Raw genomic sequence first — 24,537 nt, forward strand, 5'->3', positions numbered from 1 at the left:
AGCCCCACACAGAAAAGAATTTCTTCCCAATCACTCATCCCTCCCTGCCCTCTGGCAGTGGGAGCCATTCCCTGGGTCCTGTCCCTCCATCCCTTGTCCCCAGTCCCTCTTGAACTCTCCAAGGGGCTCTGAGCGCTCCCTGGAGCTTCTCCTCTCCAGGTGAGCATCCCCAGCTCTCCCAGCCTGGCTCCAGCCCTTGGAGCATCTCCTCTGGATTTGCTCCAGCAGTTCCAGGTCCTTCCTATGATGTTCCCAGATCTGGATGCAGCATTCCAGCAAAGTCCAAAGCAGAAGGAACAAGCCACCTACAAGACAAACCCTGCAGTCTCCTCCTGCCTCGTGTTTACATCGGGGATGGGTGGGACAAGGACTCTGCATTTCTCTCCCATAGCCTGAAGCTGTTTCGAAGAGTTCATTCCAGTTGCAAGGCAAAAAATTTCCCCAGCCAGTCTCACAAGGGCCTGGAGTGTTTATAAGCACTGCAAAACCTCAAACACAAACCTGGGCAAATCAATGACACTGCTGCACTTTGCTGGTGTTTTATTCATAAACCTTTCAGGGGGTCCATTAAGGAGAGGAGACTTCACAGGCAGAATAACACTAATATTTAGAACTGATCTTGCAAGGAGTGGAGCTGAAATCCTTGGAAGATAACACAGCAAAGTCTATTTGATGGTGAAAAGTGCTCCTGGGGTGAATCCCAGACACATTTGCAGGCTGAAACCACTTTTAAAAAGGGCTTGAAGTGCTACAACCAAAACTACATAGGACAACTCCTGTGCCAGTCCTCAGGTGACATCCCACCCTCTCCCAGGTGACACAAAGGAGATAGTGGAGGAGCTGCCAAAGGGAACAATGGAGGTTAAATCAGTTGCACAAACCCTTACCCCAGCTTCAATTCACAAAAAAACCCCCCCAAGGCTTCAGGAGATGTCATCACTGCCTGCCATTATCAGCCTGTCTGAGGGCAGAAGGTTTTCTCTAACATTTATCCGTGTCAGCTCTCCTGCCCATCCCAGGTCACCAAAATAGGGATGCCACCACCTCATCCTTAACCCCTTTTGGTCCAGAAGGAAATCTATAATTCCAAATCTTGCTGGGTTTTTTTATTTTTTTCAGGTACAAGCCCAAAAAGGTGCTCAGTGCTCCCAGCAAACCCCGGGAGCTGGACTCGCCTGCCACCCATATCCTGCCTGTGAAAGAATCCCAGAGAGAAATCCACATTTCCATCACAAAACTTCTATCCACGGACTTTCTGAATCTGCTCAGTGCACATTTAGGTCATCTGTCTTAGGCTGTGCCTCTGCCAGACACCATTTGTCCCCCCTGCCCTGTTTCTGTCAGCTATTCCTTTATTCCCACGACCAGACAGAGCATCCCCCATATATCCCACAGAATTCCATCAACTCCACAGAGCTCCTCCCAAGCGTGTTTCAAAAAAAGCAGGATTTTTTTAATTCCATGTGTTTAAAACAGCCTCAAGTTGACAACAACAATAACCTGCGTTCACTTCCTTCCTTCCTCTGCTCCCAGTGATTTTAAACCTCGCTGTATTTTTTTTTTTTTTGTTTGTAAGTCAATAGTGGCAAAATTCCTAAAAAACCCTGAGAGGGCACCAGGAGTTTCCAGTACAGACCCCAGCCCTCACAGAGCAACTAAATGCTTCTGCTCTTAAAACCTCAGCAGTTTTTTTGCTTATTTTTCAGGGATGACTTTGCCAAGAACTTGGCACGGCTGAATTAATGGAGTGGCTTAATCCAGCGGGTGATGAATAACAGGGGAGCCAACAGGTCATTGCAATTCACTTGAGTTACCAGAATCCCTATCTGCTGCTTGGGCTTCCTCCAATCCCTGCCTGCATCAGCCAGATTTTAATTGCCTGTTCCCAAAGAGCCCAACTGCAGCTCTGTGCAGGCAGGGACTGAGTCCATGGGATTTAAGTTAAGGAGGAAAAACTTTGCTGGGTTCCTGCTTCATCCCAGCAGGGTATTTACTGCACTCTTCCTCCTACAAGCATCAATAAATGCTGATGTAAATCAAGATTTTTTTTTCCCTTTTCCAAGCTCTCCTTGCTGCTGGGAGGAGGGAAGGCATTTTTCTCCCCTGTCCACTGATGGTGGAAAGCTCCTACCAGCACCTTACAACCACAGCGTGGCTGATCTGCTGCAGATTCTCACTGATGTCCTAAACTCCAGGACAGAAATCTCCTTTCCAAAGCCTGCAGGATTCGTCCCCAAAGGACGGAGCAGGCAAACCCCAGCCTAAGGCACTGACTCACCTTCCTTCCTCCCCCCACAGTGTGCAAGTACAACAGCTCACAGGGGATCCCACTGGGAAACACAGAACTGCAAGGAAACTTTATTTTTAGGAAATTTCCTTAAAGCTCACAGCAGAAAATCTGCTTGGCAGGAGAAGAACAATTTTTTTTAACACTGAAAGTTGTTGAAGTAAGGAATTAAACAGAGGAAAGACAGGCAGGAAACGGTTAAAAACGCAGGGAAAGCGTTTCGATGTGGAAAAATTGCAAAATGAATTGATGCAGAGGCTGGATGAAGGGAGGCATTGAGGAGCAGGGGAGGATGAGGAACGAGCCCCGTCCCACCCGACCCCGCTCAGCTGGTAGCAGCTCAAAGAAGAGCCATAAAAATAATGAGAGAGCTGGAAGAGCTGACACGCAGGAAGATTAAAAAGAACTAAATACGTATAGCTTGGCTGGCCGACGAAAGCCAAGGGGAAAGGGAAGGCAGCAGCTGGAGATATCCATGGATGTGACCAAGGATAGGGAGGCACTGGGGCTGAGCCCCCCGGGGAGCTCCATCCCCTCTCCCCAGCGCTGCGGCCGCCGCATTCCTTCCCTCTCATACAATCCCTAATTTAACAAGTGGAGAGGATCCGGGCAAACATTTCGGGGGGGATGGATTACGTCAGGAGCTAATTTAGGTCCTCGCCGAGCTCCGGCCCCGTGCACATGCCTGGCTTTCCACACACGCTTCGGCCCTGGATCTGCTCCGGCATCTCCCGGCGCTCAGCACCGAGGGGAGCATCCCTCCTTCACTCACGGGTGGATTTTTTTTATCACCTCTAGATATGCTTTTTCCCCCATCCAACTGCAGCAAAAACTTTCTGCACTTCCAGCGTTAAAGTTAAAAAAAAAAAAAAAAAAGAAAAAAAACAACAGAATAAAATAAAATTTTTGGAGAGTTCAGGCTACCTCCAGCACGAGACCCTTTGATGCGAGCGCTCGCTTCCTTTGGAAACGCAGCGTATTTATATCCATCTCTTCCTTCCTGCGACTCCAAGATAATTAACAAATCAAAACTAAGCACGGGGGAAGAGATGGGCTCTCGAAAGCCACAGGCGGGCTCGGCAGCGGAGCGGGACCTGCAGCTGACAGCTCCGCTACTCCCACAGCCGCAGGCACGCGCGGGACCTCGCAATTAATATTTTATTTGAGCAATTACAGCCATCAGCCCGGGCTGCACCGCTGAGCAAACACAGCCCAGCCATAAAGAGCCGACAAAAAGACAAAGGGGGAGCAGGTTCGGAGGGGCCGGGGCTCCCCGCTTTCGGCGGGGACCGAGCATCCACCGCGCTCCCACGCGTCCCGGACACGCGGGCTCTTTGTCCAGGTGTGCTCCCAAAGCCACCACCCCGCCGTGTCCCCGCGGTCCCCCGGCCCGCATCACCCCGCTGATCGCCCCACGGGCCCTCCGGAGCGCTTTGCTCGCACGGAACTTCAGGATGGAGCTTGGGTGTAAACTCTGGAGCGCCCACAAACCCCCGCCCCCAAGGAGAAAACGGAGCTGTTTCCTCACTCCGTGTGAAATCCCGGAGCGCAGCAGCCGGTGGATGGGGCTGAGGCCCCGGGGTGGTGAAGTCTGGCTGGTGGAGGAGATGAGAAGGGGAGCCTGGAAAGGTATGGGGGGCTAGGGCAGGGTGTGGGGACCTGGGGTGCTCAGAGTTTACTCCAGCACCCTCTCCCAGTGGCAGAGTACTGGGAGAGGGGTGCTGGAGTAAAACACAGTGCTGGGGCAGGGTGCTGGGACCTTGGGCAGGGTGCTGGGAGCCTCTCTGGAGCACAGTACTGGGATAGGGTGCTGGCAGCTAAATCGCAATACTGGAGCAGGGTGCTGGGTGACAGCACTGGGTGGTCAGGCACTGCACTGGGGCAGGATGCTGGGAGGTAAAGCCCAGTACTGGGAGAAGGTGCTGGGAAATGGAGCAGGGTGCTGGGAGATAAAACTATAACCCTGGTGGAGCAGGGTGCTGGAGCACTGTACTGGAGCAGGGGTGCTGGGAGCTGAAGCAGTTACTGGAGCAGTGTGCTGGGGGCTAAACTGGGGCACTGGAGCAGAGTGATGGGAGCTGGGCACTGCACTGGGCAGGGAGCTGGGAGCTAGAACGCAATCCTGGGGGTTAAACTGGGGCACTCCGGCACTGCACTGGGCAGAGTGCTGGGAGCTGGGCACTGCACTGGGCAGGGTGCTGGAAACTGGAACACAATCCTGGGGGCTAAACTAGGGCACTCCGGCACTGCACTGGGCAGGGAGCTGGGAGTTAAAGCACTGGAGCAGGGTGCTGGGAGCTGGGCACTGCACTGGGAGCTGGGCACAGCACTGGGCAGGGTGCTGGGAGCTGGAACACAATCCTGGAGCAGAGTGCTGGGAGCTGGACACTGCAGGGGGTTATGAGTTAAAGCACAGCACTGGGCAGGGAGCTGTGAGTTAAAGCACAGCACTGGGGCAGAGTGCTGGGAGCTGGGCACTGCACTGGGCAGGGTGCTGGGAACTGGAACACAATCCTGGGGTTTAAACTGGGGCACTCCTGCACTGCACTGGGCAGGGAGCTGGGAGTTGAAGCACTGGAGCAGGGAGCTGGGAGCTGGAGCACAATCCTGGAGCAGAGTACTGGGAGCTGGGCACTGCACTGGGAGCTGGGTACAGCACTGGGCAGGGTGCTGGGAACTGGAACACAATCCTGGGGGTAAACTGGGGCACTCCGGCACTGCATTGGGCAGGGAGCTGGGAGGCAAAGCACAGCACGGGAGCAGGGAGCTGGGAGTTGAAGCACAACACTGGGCAGGGTACTGGGAGCTGGGCACTGCACTGGGAGCTGGGCACTGCACTGGGCAGGGTGCTGGGAACTGGAACACAATCCTGGGGTTTAAACTGGGGCACTCCGGCACTGCATTGGGCAGGGAGCTGGGAGTTGAAGCCCAGCACCGGAGCAGGGAGCTGGGAGTTGAAGCACGGGAGCAGGGAGCTGGGAGTTGAAGCACGGGAGCAGGGAGCTGGGAGTTGAAGCACCGGAGCAGGGAGCTGGGAGGTGAAGCCCAGCACCGGAGCAGGGAGCTGGGAGGTGAAGCCCAGCACCGGAGCAGGGAGCTGGGAGGTGAAGCCCAGCACCGGAGCAGGGCGCTGAGCGCTGGGAGGATGCCGGGCCGCTCGGGAGGTCCGGGGGCACTCACCGAGCTTCTCGACGAGGCGCAGCATGACGCCGCCGATGTGGATCTCCCCGGTGACACGCAGGGTGACATCGCGGCCCAGGTCGGTGACATGGACGCTCAGCTCCCACGTCCCGTCGGCGTAGCAGCCGTCCGGCATGCGGATCCCGTCCAGCGCCATCGCCCCGGCCTCCTGCGCGGCCGGCCGCGCCCGGCACGGAGCGGGATCAGCGGGATCGGCGGTGGGGCCCGCTCCGCGCCCCGGGGCACGGCTGAGGGCGCCGGGGCGGGACCGCGGCCGCTGCGCTGCCCCGCCGCGCTGAGGGGCCGCCGCGGGAGGAGCGGCGCGGAGAGGCGGGCAGAGGGGAGGGAGGGAGGAGGAGGAGGAGGGGGATAATAATTAAAGGAAAAACGCGCCTGTGGCTGCCGAGCCCCTTGGCCTTTTATGGAAACGAATGATGGAGCAAGTGGGGGCCGCTCCAACATCCGGGAATCGCCGGGGGGCGGCCCGGCCGGGATGGGTCCGGCCCGGCCGGGGATCGGCCCGGTTCGGCTCGGCCCGGCTCGGCTGTGCCGTCCTGGCTGGGTCCGGCTCAGCCCGGCTCGGCTCAGCCCAGCCTGGCTGGGTCCGGCTCAGCCTGGGTCCGGCTCAGCCCGGCTCGGCTCAGCCCGGCTCAGCCCAGCTCGGCTCATCCCGGCTGTGCCGTCCTGGCTGGGTCCGGCTCAGCCCAGCCTGGCTGGGTCCGGCTCAGCCCAGCTCGGCTCAACCCGGCTCAGCCCAGCTCGGCTCATCCTGGCTGTGCCCGTCCTGGCTGGGTCCGGCTCAACACAGCTCGGCTCAGCCCGGCTCAGTTCTGCCTGGCTCAGCCCGGCTCGGCTCATCCCGGCTCAGTTCTGCCTGGCTCAGCCCAGCTCGGCTCATCCTGGCTGTGCCCGTCCTGGCTGGGTCCGGCTCAACACAGCTTGGCTCAGCCCGGCTCAGTTCTGCCTGGCTCAGCCCGGCTCGGCTCATCCCAGCTCAGTTCTGCCTGGCTCAGCCCGGCTCGGCTCATCCCGGCTGGGCTCTGCCCATCCCGCTCGCCCGACTTTATCCCAGCTCGGCTCATCCCGGCTCAGCTCTGCCTGGCTCAGCCCAGCTTGGTTTATCCCGGCTTGGCTCTGCCCACCCCGCTCACCCCAGTTTATCCCAGCTCGGTTTATCCCGGCTTGGCTCTGCCCAACCTGGCCCACCTTATCCCAGCTCATCTTATCCCAGTTTATCTCATCCCAGCCTGGCTCTGCCCGGCTTTGCTCAGCCCTGCCCACCTCGGCTCGTGGCTGCTGGTCCCAGGGCATCCAGAGGGGGAAATTCGGGAGCCAGCCCGGAGAGCATCCATTAGGGCTGGTGGAACCTTGGCATCCCAAACACGCATGGGTTCCGTGGCAGCCGTGCCCACTCTCCGCCCTTTGGGGTGTTTTTTAGCACTTCCCCCAAATTAATAGGAAAAATCCTTCCCGTTTGGCAAAACCCTACCTTGGCATAGTAGCCCGTGTCCCCGTTGAGGCTGGGAGATGGGCTGGTTCCCTCCATCCTCATAATCTGTGTGAATACGGGAAATGGGAACTGTCTTTAAATAAAAGGGTCTGAACCGGCACAAATGGAGGAAAAAAAAATATTATCCGCTTCCTGTAGCTCCTCCACCCAGTGATACACACATCCCGCCAAGCAACCGCGCTTCCTGAAAATCCAACACGCGGAAGGGGCTGTGGTTTGAGGACCAGCGCTGTGGATGTATCCTGCCCCGTGCCAGGTGATGGGAAGTCACATCCCAGCAAAGCTCTGCCTGCCCTGGCAATCTCAGGGATGGCTCTGCCAGCCAGCCCAGCTCTGTCTCTACACAATTCCCACATTCCTGGTGAATGGCAGTGGAGCTTTAGGACCATGGAATCATGGCATGGTTTGGGTTGGAAAGGGCCTTAAAAACCATCCGGTTCCAGCCCCCTGCCATGGGCAGGGACACCTTCCACTAGACCACGTTGCTTTGGCACCACACAGGCAACAGAACTTCTTAACAGGATGGTAAAATTTTTCTAATTTTCACTTTGCCGTTATAATGCAGATATTTATAAAGGCTGTTCCTCTGCTTTGATACCTAATATACCTTTAATACCTTTAATAATAATAAAACCTTTCCTGAGGTCACTCTGGGCAGGCTTAGCCAGGTTTTACCCAAGGGGTTTTGCTAACGTGGCTGATGCTGCCAGAGGGAAATTGGGTGATGCTGCCGCAGGTGACCTCCCCCCTCAAACCCTCCTGGGGTCTCAATCCCTGCTCAGAGGACCCCCCCATTCCATCCCCCCAAATGTGGAAGCCGGAGCAGTGATTTCGAGGGTGACTCTGGAGCGCAGGCGAAAGCCGGTCTGTAACAACAAAGCTTTCCAGATGGTATCTCCGTGTTCCTCCAGCCTCAAACAATAGGGCAATAAATAGAAAGGGTTACTCTCGGCCCGGCGTGTTGGACGAGGTTCCCAGCTGATGCAATTGGATACGGCCCCGCCGAGCTGGTAACCTTTTAGTACAGCTGGCTGCACGCTGAGGAAAGGCTGCCGGCTCCTTCTGCTCCTAAACCCACTGGCAGAGTTGCCCTTTCCCTGAGGAAGCCCCTCTCCATCCCGGGGGCTCCTTTCCCAAGCGGAGGCAGAGGTTCCCCGAGCCGCAGTGCTCTCCGGAGAGGCGAAGCAAGGTCAAAAATGCACCGGCGCAGTTCTTGCGTCAGAGCCAGCCAAGCATCCCCAGGGCTCTTCCCACTGTTTGCAACAAGTCCTCGCTCCCTGCGAGCAGCAATGCCAAATAAGGTGCCGAAATGCATGGCTGCTTTCATTGGGATTGGGATGATACCTACCAGACCTGCCCGCGCCGCAGCTCCCAACCCATCTGCTCCTTCTTCATGGAAACCGGGATACTTTTCCACTGAAATGGCTCCGTGGGCATCCTTGGGAAAACAGCGCTGGAGCCGAGTGACAATTTCCCCGTCCTCAGTTTTGTTTTGTCACTTTTTTTTTAGCCCGTGACCTCTGTTTTGGTTTTTAAAGCGTTCTGGGCAGTTGTTGAAGGCAGCTGGCGTTCCTGCCTGGCTGCTCCGGGCGAGCCGGTCAGACTGGCTCTTGCCAGGGTGACCAGCCATGGATCTCTGCTGCTCAGTGCCTTTGCTGGAGCTGGGAAAGCAACAGGACTGAGTGCCCTGCCTGCCTCCATGCACAGAGACAGAGAAATTCCCCAAACCCCTGTGTAAGAAATGCTCCCTTAAATGCTCCAAGCACAACATGCTCTGACCTGGTGGTGAGCAGGCTCCTGTCACCTCTCTGCTTCACCTGGGTCTCGATATTCCCTGTCTGCAGCTTCTTTATTAAAAAGGATGAAGTTTCAGGGGAAAAAAAAACCTAACCAAAAAGGAGAAATGCAGACGCTTGTTATTCCCTCCACTTTTTGTGTCTCCAACACTTCCCAGCCCATATTCTCCCTTCCAAACCACTGTCACTGGTACCACTGCAAACCATGGGGTTTGCAAGCTCTTTACGTCACAAAATCATGGAATCACTGAATAGTTTGGGTTGGAAAAGACTTTAAAGACCATCTCATTCCAATCCCCCACTTCTTCATCCTCTTCCGCCTCCAAGCGTCTTTTGGATGCAGCCAAGGCTCCCTTTTCACAAATGACCATTTCCCAGCAGGGACAAGGTCACACTCCTGGCAAAGGAAACATGCTGGGTAACTCTGCTTCCTTGTTTATTCCTGGCCACATTCGTTCTTCCCTGATTTTGTCATTTCAGAAATATCCAGGTGACGTAGCTCTTGTGTTTTTCTGGACGCAAAGGCAGAGCAATGATGCTGTCGTGGCTACGTGTCCTAGAAATGTGCCACCACCTGGGTGGTGCATGGAGTCAATCCAGCATTCCCATCATGAAAGGATGAAGGATATTTGTGAGGAGGATCTCGAAGAGGCACAGGAGATGGGGAGGTTTAGTCTTTCTAGGTTGTGATTGTGATTTGCTCGCTCCAAGCCCTGTCCAACCTGACCTGGGACGCTTCCAGGGATCCAGGGGATCCAGCTTCTCTGGACACCCTGTGCCAGGGCCTCCCCACCCTCCTAGACAAGAATTTATTCCCAATATCCCAACTAACCCTGTTCTCTGGCAGTGGGAAGCCATTCCCTGTGTCCTGTCCCTCCATCCCTGGTCCATGTCCCTTTTCTGATGGCAAAAGCCTCATGGGATGAAGGCAGGCACCAAGATTCAACACTGTCACAACCATCCAGCCTGGCCCTTCATGCCCAAAGGTTATAAAATCATAGAATAGAATCCTGGAATAGTTTGGGTCGGAAGGGACCTTAAAAATAATCTCTGTCACCCCCTGCCATGGACCAGGTCACTCCAAGCCCTGTCCAGCCTGGCCTGGAACACTTCCAGAGCATCCACAGCTTCTCCTAGCAGCATCTGGAATAAATCCTAGGCTGCAAGAAATAGCTACGCTGATCAGCCTCCTCCTTGGCAAGTGAAGCTGAGGTTTTGAGGCCCTACAGCTACAAATTCCCCTCTCATTTTCCTGCCTCTAGTTCCTGAAATCAGCCACGGTGCACTGGAGCCTGCCAGGCTTGTGCTGCAGGACAAACTTCCCTGCAGGGCTCTTCTCTGTCCCCTCTCCACCTTCTTTCCAGGCATTTGTGTCAATTAAGCTCTCGAAGCCTCAGGCTGGGAGGTTTTCTCCTCTGCAGTCAGCTCTTCATAACAAAGCACTCTGCTGGTTCTTTGGCTGGGCCTGTGGCAGCCACTGGTTTCCTGCTGACATTAATTCACGTGCTGTCATTTATCTTTTAGCCTTTTTCTGTGTCCTTCTGATGTTTCCAGCTGCCAGGAGTGACCTCCACCGAGTGTGACTCTTGCTTTGGTCCACTCTGGAAGCAACGTGCCCCAAATCATTTTCTGGTCTGTTGTCCCCAGTGTCAGGACAGTGTCCTTGAGTTTTGCGTCCTTCTGAAAGGGCTGGCAGGTTCTAGAGCATCCTAAAACATCACTTTGAGCCAATGTTAGCTGAGCACTTGAATCCATGTGATGGAGAATTTGGATAAATCCCAGGTAAATTCTCCTAAAAGCTGATTCATCTCCTGGGCTGCAAAATCTGCCTGCACCTTCCAGCCTGGTGCCTGAGTGTCTCCCAAGAGCCATGCCCAGGAATCCCTCCCTCTGCTGATCTTCCTCTGCATCACCTGTGCCTGACTGATGGTTTTGGAACCACTCATCATCCTCAGCTTGTGACTTCCCATGGTAAATGCTGCACAGGGATGCAGGAATTTGTCCCTCTCAGGTACTGCTGTCCACGTGCATCTTGCAGACATCTCCAGAACCCTCAGGAATGTTGGACCATCACCTCCATCCAGCCCAAAGGCTCAAACATCTCCCACACCCCCTCTTCTCCCACAATATGCAACACATTAAACCACTTTCTATTGTCCATCAGATTTTTTGAGCCTTTGCCACTCCCGTTCTGGCTTTTCTCCACCTCCAGAAGGCCTCCTATTCTTCTGCCTTTACAAATACCAAGTCCAGGCTGGAAGGCTGGATTTCTCCCATGGAGCTGGGGCTCAAAGAAAATCCAAATGTCAGGCAACACTCAATCACCATCCCTGGGGCTGGTGATTCTGGGGTGTCAGAAGTAACACCCTGAACCATTTATCCACTGTTAGTCAGCAAGAAGAAACACCAAAAATCCCAAATAACTCATCTGATGGATCTGACATTTCTCTGGCCAGAGAGTGGGGGAAAAAAAAAAAAAAAAAATCTCCAAATTCCACCATCAATTATTCACAGCTGCTCTTCAGGCCCTTTTATGGGGAAGCCACTTGATGGGAAGTGGAGCTGTTGGGAACTCACCCTGTGCTGGCACCCTGCAGGTCTCCCAGGTGGTGAAGGAGGGGAGGAAAACTGCCCCCAGTGTGGTTGCAGAGGGGCAGCCCCACGCCCGGCACCAGCGAGGGCTGCAGCATCAGCCCAGCCCTGGCACATCCCGTTATCTCCCCTGCCCCAGCTCTTCCCTCCCCAACGGCTCGGGAAATTGGCTCCCAGCCCATCAGTTTTCCCTCTCTGAGGGGGAGGTGAAGCTGGTCTGACAGGCTTTTTTAAGGAACAGAGGCCTGGGGCATCCCTCAGACGCGCTGGACAACTCCCACTCTATGGATGCGCTCTGGTGTTGCTCTGGAGCTTGGCAAAAATCCCCAAATTGTGGAATGGACAAGGAAATGCAGCCCTGGGGATGGGGCTGGCCAGTGGTGCTCAAGGGGTGTGAGGATGGGGATGGATTTTCCTACTCTGGAACCCCCAGAAACCCCAGCCTGGGCCACCCATCCCCTCTGGATGGCTCTGGGATGCTCCATGCTGGCTTCACCACCAACCCACTTGGTTCCAGAGTCTTATCCCCACCCCACAGCCCCCCAAAATGCTCTGAGGTGGGTTTATTCTTCATCTCCATGACCAGGGGTATGACAGCAGCAGCTCAGGGAGGGGAATGGGAACACCCAGATGGGGAGAGCATTGGGACACACTTGTGGATCAGTTATCCCCCAAAATCCCCCACCTCCCTTTCATCCTGAGAGGGACCCATGTGGCCTTGAGCTCCCTAAGGATGGGGTTCACTGCCCCAAGCCCAGCCAGAAGGAAGGAGAGGCTGGCAGCAGAAACACCACCTCTTGTTCCCCTTGCCTGATCCCCAAAACATCCAAAACCTCAGCAATAAGGGACTTGAAGCAAGGTGCAGGGAGCTCTCCAAGGCTGCAAAGCCTACCCCGAGTATAGCAGCTGCCCCATAAATCACATCTGTCCTATAAATCACACCCTTGGGATAAATCCCACCCCTGCTGCGGGAGGAGAGGAGAGGAGAGGAGAGGAGAGGAGAGGAGAGGAGAGGAGAGGAGAGGAGAGGAGAGGAGAGGAGAGGAGAGGAGAGGAGAGGAGAGGAGAGGAGAGGAGAGGAGAGGAGAGGAGAGGAGAGGAGAGGAGAGGAGAGGAGAGGAGAGGAGAGGAGAGGAGAGGAGAGGAGAGGAGAGGAGAGGAGAGGAGAGGAGAGGAGAGGAGAGGAGAGGAGAGGAGAGGAGAGGAGAGGAGAGGAGAGGAGAGGAGAGGAGAGATGGAGGAGGAGGAGGAGGAGGAGGAGGAGGAGGGCACCAAGGCTGGAGCCTCTGGGCTTTGGCTGCCTTTGCTCATGTGCTGCCAGAGACCAAAAAGCACCCAAGGAGAGTTTTTATCAATTCCCACGTCAGAGCTCTGTGAGAGCTGGCTGATAACAGGTCCCTGAGAAAAGCACCGACACCACGGAGCTCTTTGGGGTGTTTGGGGGTGCTGCCCTGATGGAGAAGGACACTTTCACCCTGGGTGAGGCACCAGATTTGCTCCAGACCCCAAGTCACAGGTCTGGGGGAGTGACTCAGCATCATCCCCTACAAATCTCTTCACTGGGGTGTTCATGGGGCTCTCCAGCCCCCCAAAATCTTTGTTGTCTTGTTTTTAACCAAAACCAATGAGCTATGCCCACAGCAGGGGGCTTGGACTGAGATGATCTTCAAGGTTCCATTCCAGCCCAAACCATTCTGGGATTTTGGGATTCTCTATCTTGGCTCTTCTTGCTGTGATGGGGGTGTGTGTGAGCACAGGTCACCCAAATTCCCTGATCATATCCAGCAATGAATGGCTGCATCCAAGGGAATCACAATGATTTTTCTCCCCATTTTCCAGATGGAGAAGTCCAGGCTGGACACACAGCAGTGACTTACAACCCCTGAGGATGCAGATCCAGGGGTGGAAAAGCAGCACTGGTTAAAAAAAAAGTGCAGCACTGGTTAAAAAATAACCCCAAATTGCTTCCTTTTGAAGGGAAATGAACACTGGGAAGCTGCAGGGGGGTTGGACACCGAGCTCAGATTTCCTGGACACATCCACATCTCTCCACCATGGATCGCTGCAGCTTTTGGAGAATTGTTCTGAGCTGAAAAAAGGGATTTGGGGAACATAATCAGAAGGGGTTGATTTGCCCCTCAGACACCTGAGATGCCCCGAGAAGCTGCAGCACGTTCAGGAACCTGTTGTTCTGGGGGAAGGGGGAGGTGGATGATGCCCAGACAGCTGCATGGCTTTGTGCTTTTCCAGCTCCAGCCTTCAGCGGAAAGAGAAGGATGGTAATGCAGTTAGTGCTGGAAAAATAGAGACAGAGCAGGGCAAAGTGGCTTAATCAGGTCGATGTTATTGAATCAGCCGGGTGGGATGAACTTCATCGGGGAGCAGAGCGCTCTGAAGAGATCAGCAGCTCCCCTAGGAAAGGGAGGTGAGCTCTCAGCTGGCTGGGGATGGGCAGTCGTGTTGGGAATCCCCCAAATCCCATGGAATGGGGGTGATTTGTGAGCTCCTGGAAGACACATGGTGTCTGCAGCCAAGGGTCCTGTGGTGCTCCTGGTGCAGCCCCACGTTCCCTGCAAAAGAAGGGCCAGGTGGGCTCATGGAGAGCCCCAGTGAGCACCCCCAATTCCTCAGCAGATCCTGGTGGGGCAGGAGGGTGACCAATGAGGAAAGGTTTGAAGAATTCAAGCTGTTTACCCTAGAGAAAGAAAGAATGATGATAACATCTTCAGGTAGATAAAAGAGGGTTTGTCTAGGGAGGGAGGGATGGAAGAGGGAGGAAATGCCTTGTTCTGCTTTGCCACAAAGGATGGGCTAAAAGCAATGGACAGATCACCTGGATAAAGACTCAGACTGGCTCTTTGGGGAGGCTGTTCAGATGTGAGGGAATGAAGGAGTCATCCCACCATCAGAGGGTTTTAAAAGCCAGAAAAAGGAGTCCTGGGTGGTCGCTGTGCCCACTCTGTGCCAGCAGGGCTCTCCTGCCTTCTCTGGCCAGAAAAGCCTTTTGACAGCTCGTTGCTTGAACTGGAAGATGCTGGAGCTGCAGCAGCTTCATTCCAGCTTCATGTGGCAGCCCTGTTCATGGCAGCAGGGTTGGAACCAGGTGATCTTTAAGGTCTCTTCTGAACCATTCTGGGATCCTGTGACTCTCTGCAAAGCTGGGTTGAAGTTAATTCCAGGCACAGCCTTGCTCCAGTCCCACTTGCAGGTAAATCTCAGCATGGACACTCAGCAGGAAGAGTCCAACCAGTCACTAGGAGAAGAAACTGCAGGAACCAGCTGGGGCTTGGAAAAGGGGGAAAAAAAAAACCCTCCAGCCAGGAAAGCAAATAAGCTGCTGGATGGAGAGCTGCCTGTCAGGTTGTTTAACCATGGCAGAGAATCAGAGCACTGGAGGAGCTGGATGTGTGTGCAGGAGGATGGGAGATGGAGGTGGATGCCAGGATTTTCTGGCAGGGCTAGGTTGGAAATATCCTTCAGCTCCTCAGCAAGGCAGAGATTCCGACTGCGAGCCGCGGCCCCGCGGCCGTGGGAGGCTGGGAGGAGAAGCCAAGGCCCATGGCAGCAGGAGAGGAAACATCCTGGAGACAAGGAGAAAATCAGGTCAGTGCTCTGAAGTGGCTTAACAGGAAGCTTTTGGGATGGGGAATGGCACAGAGGGGGGGAATTGGTTCAGGTAAGAAGAGGTCACCGAGGGACCAGGGATCCCACCGAGGGATTGGGGCAGCTCCGCTCCAAACCACGGTGAGGTTTCACTAGGGGAGGTTTAGTTTAGATACTGAGGAGAAATTCTCAGCTGGGAGGGTGGGCAGGGCCTGGCACAGGTTCCCAGGGCAGCTGTGGCTGCCCCTGGATCCCTGGCAGTGCCCAAGGCCAGGCTGGATGGGGCTTGGAGCACCCTGGGATAGTGGGAGGTGTCCCTGCCGTGGCAGGTGTGGAATGAGATGGGAATTAAGGTTCTTTCCCACCCAATCCATTCTGCAATTCTCTGGTGGCAGAGATGGAACTGTAGCATCCTGGAATGGTTTGGGTTGGATGGGAGCTCAAAGCCCATCTTATTCCACACCTGTCATGGGTGACACCTTTTACCATCCCAGGTTGCTCCAAGCCATGACCACCATGGTATGGAACACTTCCAGGGATCCAGGGGCAGCCACAGCTTCTCTGGACACCCTGTGCCACTCTCACAGGGAAGAATTCCTTCCCAATATCCCATCCATCCCATCACCCCTTGTCCCATCAGAATGGAGGTGGTTATTCCCCATGATGGATGTCCTGTCTTCAGCTGGGATCTGCACGTGAGAGCCCTGGGGAACCAGGAACTGCAGGAACAGGTGGGAAGTTCAGTGTCACCTTCTCAGGGATGGACAGGGACACTGGGCAGATTTGGCATCCCAACCCAGGCCCCTGCTGCTCTCCCACTTTGGGATGTCAAGTGATGAACAGTCAGGGATTTATCACCTTGCTTGGCTCCCAAAGCTCCCTGCACCAAGCATTGGCTGCTTTAGGGAAACCCCATCCCCATCCAACACCCAAAATCCTGACACATCCAGATTTTTTTTTTTTTTCCTTAAAGGGAAAATCCATGAGGTTGTGCTGCCAGGGTATTTTTTCCAAGCCTCTGTCCTTCCTTGCAGGGCTGTGGAGTGGCCAGGCTTTGCTTCCAGCTCTCCAGTGTGTTTGGGACACTGGAGATGTTGCCAGCTGAACAAGGATGGGTTCTTCCAACATTTGCTCCTTGCAAGGAATCACCTCTGCCTCCTCCTCCTCCACCTCCCAAGCGATGAGCCAGGGCAAGAAAACACAGCGACAGCAGCACTGGAAAGAATAAGGAAAAAACCCACAGTAAAAACCCCCAAAGTTCCATCAAATCACAAAGGAATTTAGGCATTGAATCTTGCAGGATTCACTCGTGGATCTCCAAGGAGAGGTTCCCATGTGGAGGGTGGACATTAATGACCAGTCCTTCCTGGAAAGGTGGCACCTGCTGTCAGCAGAACGAGCCCCTCCTTAGGAGAACCCAAATCCTGGCAGCAGCACTGACATCTCAGGTGGCTTTGGCAGGTGACACCACAGCTGCCACCTTCCATACCCACCCTGCTTGTGGTCGTGGCAGGTGACATCCCAGGTGGCACAGGGAAGAGCAGACTCCATGTTCTGGGGAGGTGCAGGGGGAATGAGAATCCCAATTTCTTTTCCCTGGCAGCGGTGCCAGGATGAGGCAGGGCCACCCTGTTGTGTCCTCATGTGTCTTCTGCCACCAAGCCACCACCCAGGGATGTGCTGCTGGAGCGTCACTCAGCTGGAACAACTTTCTCTGGAACATTCCCAGAGTGGAGTAGCCTGGAATCAACTTTCCAGGCAAGGCTGTAGGAAATGAGAAGTGTTACAAGAGAGAGGCTGGTGTGTTCCTGCCATCCTGCATCCCACAAGATCAAACAGATGGGGGTGTCCTGTGAGGAAAAGCAATTTCAAGAGGAAAAAAAAGGCAAAAAAAAAAAAAAAAAAAAAAAAAAAAAAAAAAAGGCAGGAGATGTTCTTTGCAGGATAGCTGCTCCAGAGATCATTGGTGACATTTCCAGCAGGGCAAGGAACACTGCAGGGTCAGATCCCAGCTAATACAGAAGATCTGGGCTCCTTTCCAGGCACTCTGGCTTCAGGCCAGTCACTTAACTCTCAGCATCTCAATTCCTGCAGCTGGAAGAAAAGCAGGGTTTTCTTCCCAGCCTCTGGCATCTCCTGGGCTGTGAGGATTTTGGGATGCACATCCACGAGCGTGGTGTTCAGACAGTCACTCCCATGCTCACAGGGGCAGGAAGTGCCACTGGAATGATGTGTAGTCTGCTGGTTTTTTGGGAGATGTTTCCTTCCCTGGGCCACGTGCTGGGAGCTGCCCACTGGGATGCTGGGAGCACTGGGATGGCTCCTCACTCACCTTTTCCAAGGGAATTTGGCATCAGTGGGGAAGGTCTGGAGGTCAGCACGAGGTGGTGTTAAGGAATTTCAGGAGGGACAAGTCTGGCTGTCCCTCCAAGATCCTTCACAGGCAGCATCTCCTGAAAGCAAACAGATAAAAAGCCAAGTTCACCTCATCACAGAATCACAGAATATCCTGAGCTGGAAGGGACTCACAAGGATCATCCAGTCCAACTCCTGGCTCTGCACAGCATCCAGAAGAGAGATCTCATCAAAATTCCCTCAGGCACAGCAATCCTCACACTCCAAGTGGGACTTCCAGGCTTCTGGAAAACCATTTCTGTGGCAGCAGAGCTCCCAAAGGCTGCAAGCACCCAAGGTCCAGGTAAGCATCCTGCTGCTCCTTCTCTCCAGGACACTTCTCCCAGGAGATGGGATGTTTTAGAACTCACAGAGGCGATTCCCAAAGCTGCCTGCAAACTAGAAAAACGTCACAATGCATCCTAAGCAGAAACATATTTGGGGAGTGAGTCAGTGGAGGGGGAATCAAAAAAGAAAGTTGCACCCTTTAACTTGATGAAAAAAGCATATGGCAACAGCCAGTATTGTGAACAACATTCCCTGCTCCAGCAACTGAGCCAGGGAAAAAAGTCATGACTCAATCATTGCATTTCATCCAAATCTAAGGAAAAATCTTGTTGAGGATGGGGTATTTGCAGGGGGAGCCAGCCAGAGCCGAGTTAGCCGGTTAATTAACTAAATTGTTTGGAGGGGGGAAATTTTGCAGCAGGTTTTAGGCTTTAAAAGGCCTGATTTAAACACAGCTTTGGCTGTGGAGTAACAAGTGAGCGCCGCAGATGCAAGCGATGAACAAAATAAATCCATCCCTGCTCAGATTGCACACACAGCTCCTCCTGAGAGCACAGCATAAACCCAGCAGATCCAGACCCAGGAACAGCTTGCAGCCAGAGCTCCCGCTTCCCCCACCAGGCTGGGAACATGTCCCCATAAATCCTGAGCCCAAGGAGGCCAGGAATGCCATCAGGATTATGAAGGAGAACTAGAAACTGGCAAAACATTTGCTGTAAAATCCGTGTGACTCTGCTTTCCTTTGGGGACGCATTGCAGGGCTCGGGGCTGACAGGGGCTGCAGATTTCCCAGGCGTTCCCAAGCTGAGGCCACTCAGAATTGAAATTCACTGCAGGAAGAAGCACTGAAACCTCAATTATTATTTTTTTTTCCTTCCCCCGTGGCTGCAGATGTCAAAGCTGTAACTCTCAGGGAGCCCCAGGACTTGGGAAGGGAAGTGAATAATCCCTAGAAAGCAGCCTGGGGATGCTGGGTGGGAGCTGCCACATCAGCCCCTCCTGACCTCAGCCATCCATCAGTGCCTGGGTTTAGTTGCCTCTGGGACAGGAATCAGCTGCTCCTTAGAGACTGCCCACTGAAAATGGGCTGGAACAGGCTCAGAATCATGGAATTGTTAAGGAAAACTCCTCTAAGACCAAGTGCAACCATTCCCCCAGCACTGACCCATGTCCCCAAGTGCCACATCCACATGGCTTTGAAATCCCTCCAGGGATGGTGACCCCCCCACTGCCATGGGCAGCTGTGCCAGGGCTGGACAACCCTTTCCATTAAGAATTTTTCCCTAATATCCAATCTAAACCTCCCCTGGTGCAACCTGAGGCTGTTCCCTCTCGTCCTGTCCCTTATTCCCTGGGAGCAGAGCCCAGCAGTTCCCTGGACACAGATTGTGCTGTGAGCTCTGGGAGATCCCATCTGAGCACACAGGACATGAGCTGCCTTGCAGAGCTCCAAGTGTGGCCACCAGAGGAGTTAAATCCCACCAGGAGAAGCCTTGGGATAGCCACGGTCTGGGTGAGTGGGTAGAATAACAGAAGGTGTGCTCGGGGTGAGTAGAATTACAGAAGAATAACTGGTGGGATAAAGTGTTGGGAAGGATGGATAAATATAATTATCCATAAATAACACAGCCAGGATGAGAACAGTCCTCCCTGCTAGCCAGACAACGCCCCTGCCTACGGATGGGTCCAGGGGTCGAGTGAACTGTTCCATCTCACCCCCAAAATGTACAGTTCACCCCACACCTGTGACCCTCCCCTAAAACATCAAGTGCTGTGACCCCATTGGCCCCAGCCTTGTTCCAGCCCACCTTGAAGCCCCTGATAAGGGGCTCTGAGGGGCCGGACAGCCTCTTGGAACTTCTCCTCCTCTCTTGGAACTTCTCCTCCTCTTGGATCTTCCCCTTCACAGGGGATCCTGGAGCATCCCCTTGTCTCTCCCCTCCTCCATCCTCTCAAGCCTGGCCACGTGCTGGGTCTGGCAGCTCGAGGCAGGACCTTTCTCCATCCCCAATAAACCTGATACCCCAAGAGCAGCCTCCAGAGATCTCTGTCTCCATTCACCCAAACCATCCTGGAGCACAGCGCTCACTACAATAAAGGTTGATGGTTTTGAACAAAAAGAGAGTGGTTTAGATGGGATATTGAGAAGAGATTCATAGGCAGGCCCTGGCACAGGGTGCCCAGAGCAGCTGTGGCTGCCCCTGGATCCCTGGAAGCGCCCAAGGCCAGGTTGGACAAGGCTTGGAGCAACCTGGGAGAGTGAAAAGTGCCCTTGCCATGGCAGGGGTGGTACAAGATGGGCTTTGAGCTCCTTTCCAAGCCCAAGCACTCGGGGATTCTGTGGGCAGGAGGGTGCTGTGGGCAGAACCGAGCTCCCATCCTGTCCCTCCCTGGGTGCCGGCTGGGAGCATCGAGCTCCGACACGTGCTGCACATGTGCTGCCCGATGCACAGCAGGCTGCTCCCCAGCCCTGCCAAACTTCTCCTTGATTTCATCAGCTCCTCTCCTGCCTGGGCTGTCTCCCCCTCCTCCCCTCCCTGGGCAGATGTTGGTGTCTCCAAGGCGGAGGTGGATCCGTGACAGCACAGCTGGGAGGAACATTTCTGCCCTCTTCCCTTTCCTGCAGCCACCACAAAGCAGCCTCACCTCCCTCCCTAGCTCCTGCTGGTTTTTAGAACCTCAGTTTTATACAAAAATAAACCCCCCACACTCGGTTGCATGCGAGGAGGGGCAGCCTGGAAGGAATAAAGGAGAATTCCCAAGGAGTTTGCCAAGAGACAGAACCAGCCCATCTGAACAGGCTTTGCAAACACAAAATATTCAGCTGCTGTCTCAGTGTGAGCCCTCCCTGCAGAGCACTGAGGGTTACACACCAGGGCCACGTCCCAGCTCCTTCAGGATTGCTTTTCCAACAGGATCTCACCTTGTCCAAAGCACAGAGCCCAGAAGCTGTGAAACTATTGGGAAAATACCGGTGGAATGTGGTGATGGGATTGCTGGAACAAACGGCTGTAAAGAAGCAACTGGAAGATGGAATCATAGAATTGCAGGAAGGTTTGGGTTGGAAGGGATCCTAAAAACCATCCAGTCCCACTCCAACCCTGGCAGGGACACCTTCCACCATCCCAGGTTGCTCCAAGCCCTGTCCAGCCTGGCCTGGGACACTTCCAGGGATGCAGGGGCAGCCACAGCTGCTCTGGGCACCCTGTGCCAGCCCCTCCCCACCCTCACAGCCAAGAATTCCTTCTGAATATCCAATCTAAATCTCTCCTTTTTTTGTTCAAAACCCTTCCCCTCTGTCCTAGAAAGTGGAGTTTGTTTTGGAAGTGGTCTGTCCCTCTTTGCAAATTACTCTAACTTAAATTTCCATACTGAAAGTGCTTCTAGCAAAGCTGAAAGTACATCAAAGTTATTTTTATACTTCAGTACTGGTCACTTAAAAGTCATTATGAATGTGAGAATTTCGGGCAAATCCAGAAATTTATCCAAATCCAAACTTATAATAATCCAGTCATAAACATCCTGGAAAATCATCAGAGCAGGCCATTGGCATTGTAAGACTCAAAGTATGGATGTTCCTCATTTGGACTTTCAGCTGAGCACAGCAGGAGCGGGATGGAAAGGTGGGAAGATAAAACATCTGTGCATGTTTTGCCTCTTCTCATCTTTCAGAGGTTTCTTTTTTTTTTTGCCATTTTGCATTTCCAACAGGAAACCCCTGTCCCGGGAGCAGGGGGGGCTGTTCCTGCCCAGCTGGACTCACAGTGACAGAGGGCAGGGATTGGGGCAGCCCCGCTCCAAACCACAAGAGAAGGTTTGGTTTAGATACTGGGGGGAAATTCTCAGCTGGGAGGGTGGGCAGGCCCTGGCACAGGTTTCCAGAGCAGCCCCTGGATCCCTGGAAGTGTCCAAGGCCAGGCTGGACAGGGCTTGGAGAAGCCTGGGGTAGTGGAAGGTGTCCCTGCCATGGCAGGGATGGAATGAGATGAGCTTTAAGGTTCTTTCCAACCCAATCCATCCTGGGATTCTCTGGTGGCAGCACAACCTCATTTTTAGCTTTGGGAAGGTGAGAGAGACCCCAAATCCAAGCTCAGCAGAGCTGCTCTCCTTTCCCTCTTCCCATGGCTTTGGTTTCCAACCAGTCTGGGCTTTGCAGGCAGAGGAACAGGAACAGAAAACCAGAATGGAGCAGTGAAATGGTGAGACAGAGCTGCCCTTTGAGGGCACAGTCTGGGATCAGTCTGAGATGAGATCCTGACTTTCTGGAGATACTGGAAGAGCCATAAAATGAGCAAGAACAACAAACTGGACGTGGGGTCCTTGGAGCTCGAATGAGCTGGAGAAATTTGGACTTCCCCTCTCCCATCTCAGCCCCACTGGGGGTTGGAGTCAGATCATCTTTAAGGTCCCTTCCCAAACCATTCTGGGATTCTCTGTCCATGCCCACAATCAGCGAGGCCCCAGGGAATGGGCAGTGTAGCTGCAAGAACTGGCATTTTATTTAGGAAACAAAGAGAGGAGTTAATCTGTGGCAGATGCTCGCAGAATCATCAAATGAAACCCCTCTCTTTTTGGATAAATCATGGAGGATTTCAAAACCACCAGAGATGTGGGACAGCTCGTTTTTGCAGGGAGCTTCTCACTTCCCAAAGGGGAAGGAGTGGCCAAGGTTTGCTGGAGAGCTGCAGAGGGAGAGAGGGGAAAAGGCTGATGCTGGAATTTGCTTCCCAGTGGCACCAGAGAGCATTGACCCCCAGGGTGACCTGAAACTTTTCCAGGTATTTCTCTCCCTGGTTTGGGAATTCTCTTGGAAGAGGAGAAGTGCTGACACGCTCTGAGCTGTGCTGGCAGTTTTGGAGCTTCTGCAAAGGCACGCAGGGAAACACAAAACTTTGGATTTCTATAGCAAAGTGGGGGTCAAATGAGGCCCCAGGGATGCAGGAGAAACACGAGGAGCAAGGAATCAGCCTTGGGAGAGCCCAGCCCAGCCCCAGTGCTGGCTTGAAGTGCCAAAATTCATTGACAAGGACAGAAAGAGCTTTGTCAGTGCTGGGGTTGAGCTGACAGCAGCAGCCAGAGCGGCACAAATGAGAGAGAACTTTGCAAAGCCATCCTGGGAGCTGAACACATCCAGATGGGATCTGCTGGTGCTGAGCTTTCAGCAGAACACTGGGGGATCACAACAGCAGGACATTTCTCTTGGGGTTCCAAGATTTCCCCTAAAAATCTTGAGGATGCTCAGACAAGCATGAAACCAATGGTGATTCCAGCAGGAATGAAATCCCAGCACTTGAGAACGTGTTGGAGTGCACTGGGGAAGAGATAAAAGCACAAAAACCACCTGTGGAAGAGGGAGGGAAGAGTCAAACCAAGAGAAATGGTGGGGATTTTTTTTTGGAGGAAAATTACTATTAAATACAGCTTGAACTGGGCCTTGGTGTGTAAAAGCTTTCTGGTGGTGACTGAAGATGTTTGGCAGAGCCTGGGGAGGTGACCCTGTACAGGTCAATCACCTGCAGTCCCAATTCAGCAGAAAATAAAGATTTGTGGAAGCAGAAATCTCATCTCCAAGCTAATAACAGAAAAAGGGGGAATAAGGGATCCCAAATTAACTCGCCTGGCAGAGGGCACACAAATATACATTAACTAATTCAGTGCAAACAGTTGACACAGTGATTCATGAACTCAGCTTGAAAAAAAAAAAAATCAATTCCCAATGATTCAAGTACAGCAGAGTCAGCTCAAGAGCCAAGCACGTGGGAAAGGAGCACCAGGACAGCAGGAAACCAGGAAAACCAGGTGGCAACCAGGCAAAATATGGGAATGTGAAATATGTTTCAGCTCATCCTGATAATACTAATTAGGAAAGGAGATAAAATAATTGAAGTTGGCCAGCCAGACTGTCCATGGTGAAATAAAGCAAAGAGTGTCTGACTCCAGAAACTCTGGCATTGAAGCAGGGAGGGAGTGAATACAAATGGAGAGGAAGCTGCAGCAGAACCAGGACAGAATAATTAGGAGCAAAGGGACAGAATTAAGAAAAAGAATAAAATTCATGCTCATTATCTGCAAAAATGACCTTGTAGCAAAACCATTGTAAGCAACAAAGCTGGACAAAGACATCAAGGCCAAGTTTGGCAAACAGGTCGGTATCAGGCAGAAGACTGACAGCAGTGAGGGACATTGCCCTTATCTTGGTTTCTCAAGAAAAACCACCAGTCAACACAGCTTGGAAAGCTCAACATCGTCCTTGCAGAAGAAAACAAGTCAGTAACTGGGAGCCAGGACATTCCAGCTCCATATTATGACACAGAGCATCTGAGCAGAAAGTTTGAAGCAGCAGACGTGACCCTACTTGAATTCTGCGCTGCACCACGCACCAGAAATGGGGCAACCCTTCCACCACCTTCAGCAGCTGCTTTGCAAAGAGGATTTCACCTCTGCAGCAGGATGAGGGGTACTTTTTGAGGATTAAAAAGATGAAAGGCTGTTTGAACATCTCTGCATACAATTTAGAATGAATCTCCATTGATTCTTTCAAGGTGTGTTTCACATTCGGAATTTAGCTGGGGAGATTAGCTGGTGGTCCAGGAAGTTGCTAATTAGGACAGAATCACAAATAAACACACCCATCAACTCATGAAAAACACAAAGTGATGATCAGGTATTGGCTCTCATTATCCCTTCCCCTCCCAGCAATATGATTTACTCCTCAGCTCTGCCTTCTCCCCGATTTTCCAAGGGGCACGCACCTAAAAGTCGGATTCTCCTCCCTTATATGGAGAGCAGTCAGCAAGTACCAGCACGTTCTGAGGCCAGGGGAACAGCTATTCCATAAATCTGAAACATGTCCTGGACTACAGCAGGGTTTCCACAGACCACAAGAA

The 24,537-nt window shown here is 53.3% G+C and overlaps 1 protein-coding gene across 4 annotated transcripts in view; it reads right to left on the reverse strand.

Annotated features, from left to right (window-relative positions):
- The window catches only part of FERMT2 (FERM domain containing kindlin 2), a 51,947-nt gene extending 44,896 nt beyond the window's left edge, over positions 1-7,051 (reverse strand). For all 4 annotated transcript variants that reach the window (XM_021538438.3, XM_021538437.3, XM_021538436.3 and 1 more), the window contains exons 1-2: positions 6,957-7,051; positions 5,468-5,636 (exon numbers count right to left, since the gene is read on the reverse strand). In XM_021538438.3, coding sequence (XP_021394113.1) covers positions 5,468-5,636; positions 6,957-7,019 — 232 coding nt within the window. In that variant the 5' untranslated portion in view covers positions 7,020-7,051. The remainder of the gene's footprint in view (positions 1-5,467; positions 5,637-6,956) is intronic.
- Positions 7,052-24,537: the final 17,486 nt, after the last annotated feature.

This window comes from Lonchura striata, chromosome 6 (assembly GCF_046129695.1).
Source record: "Lonchura striata isolate bLonStr1 chromosome 6, bLonStr1.mat, whole genome shotgun sequence".
NCBI lineage: Eukaryota > Metazoa > Chordata > Aves > Passeriformes > Estrildidae > Lonchura > Lonchura striata.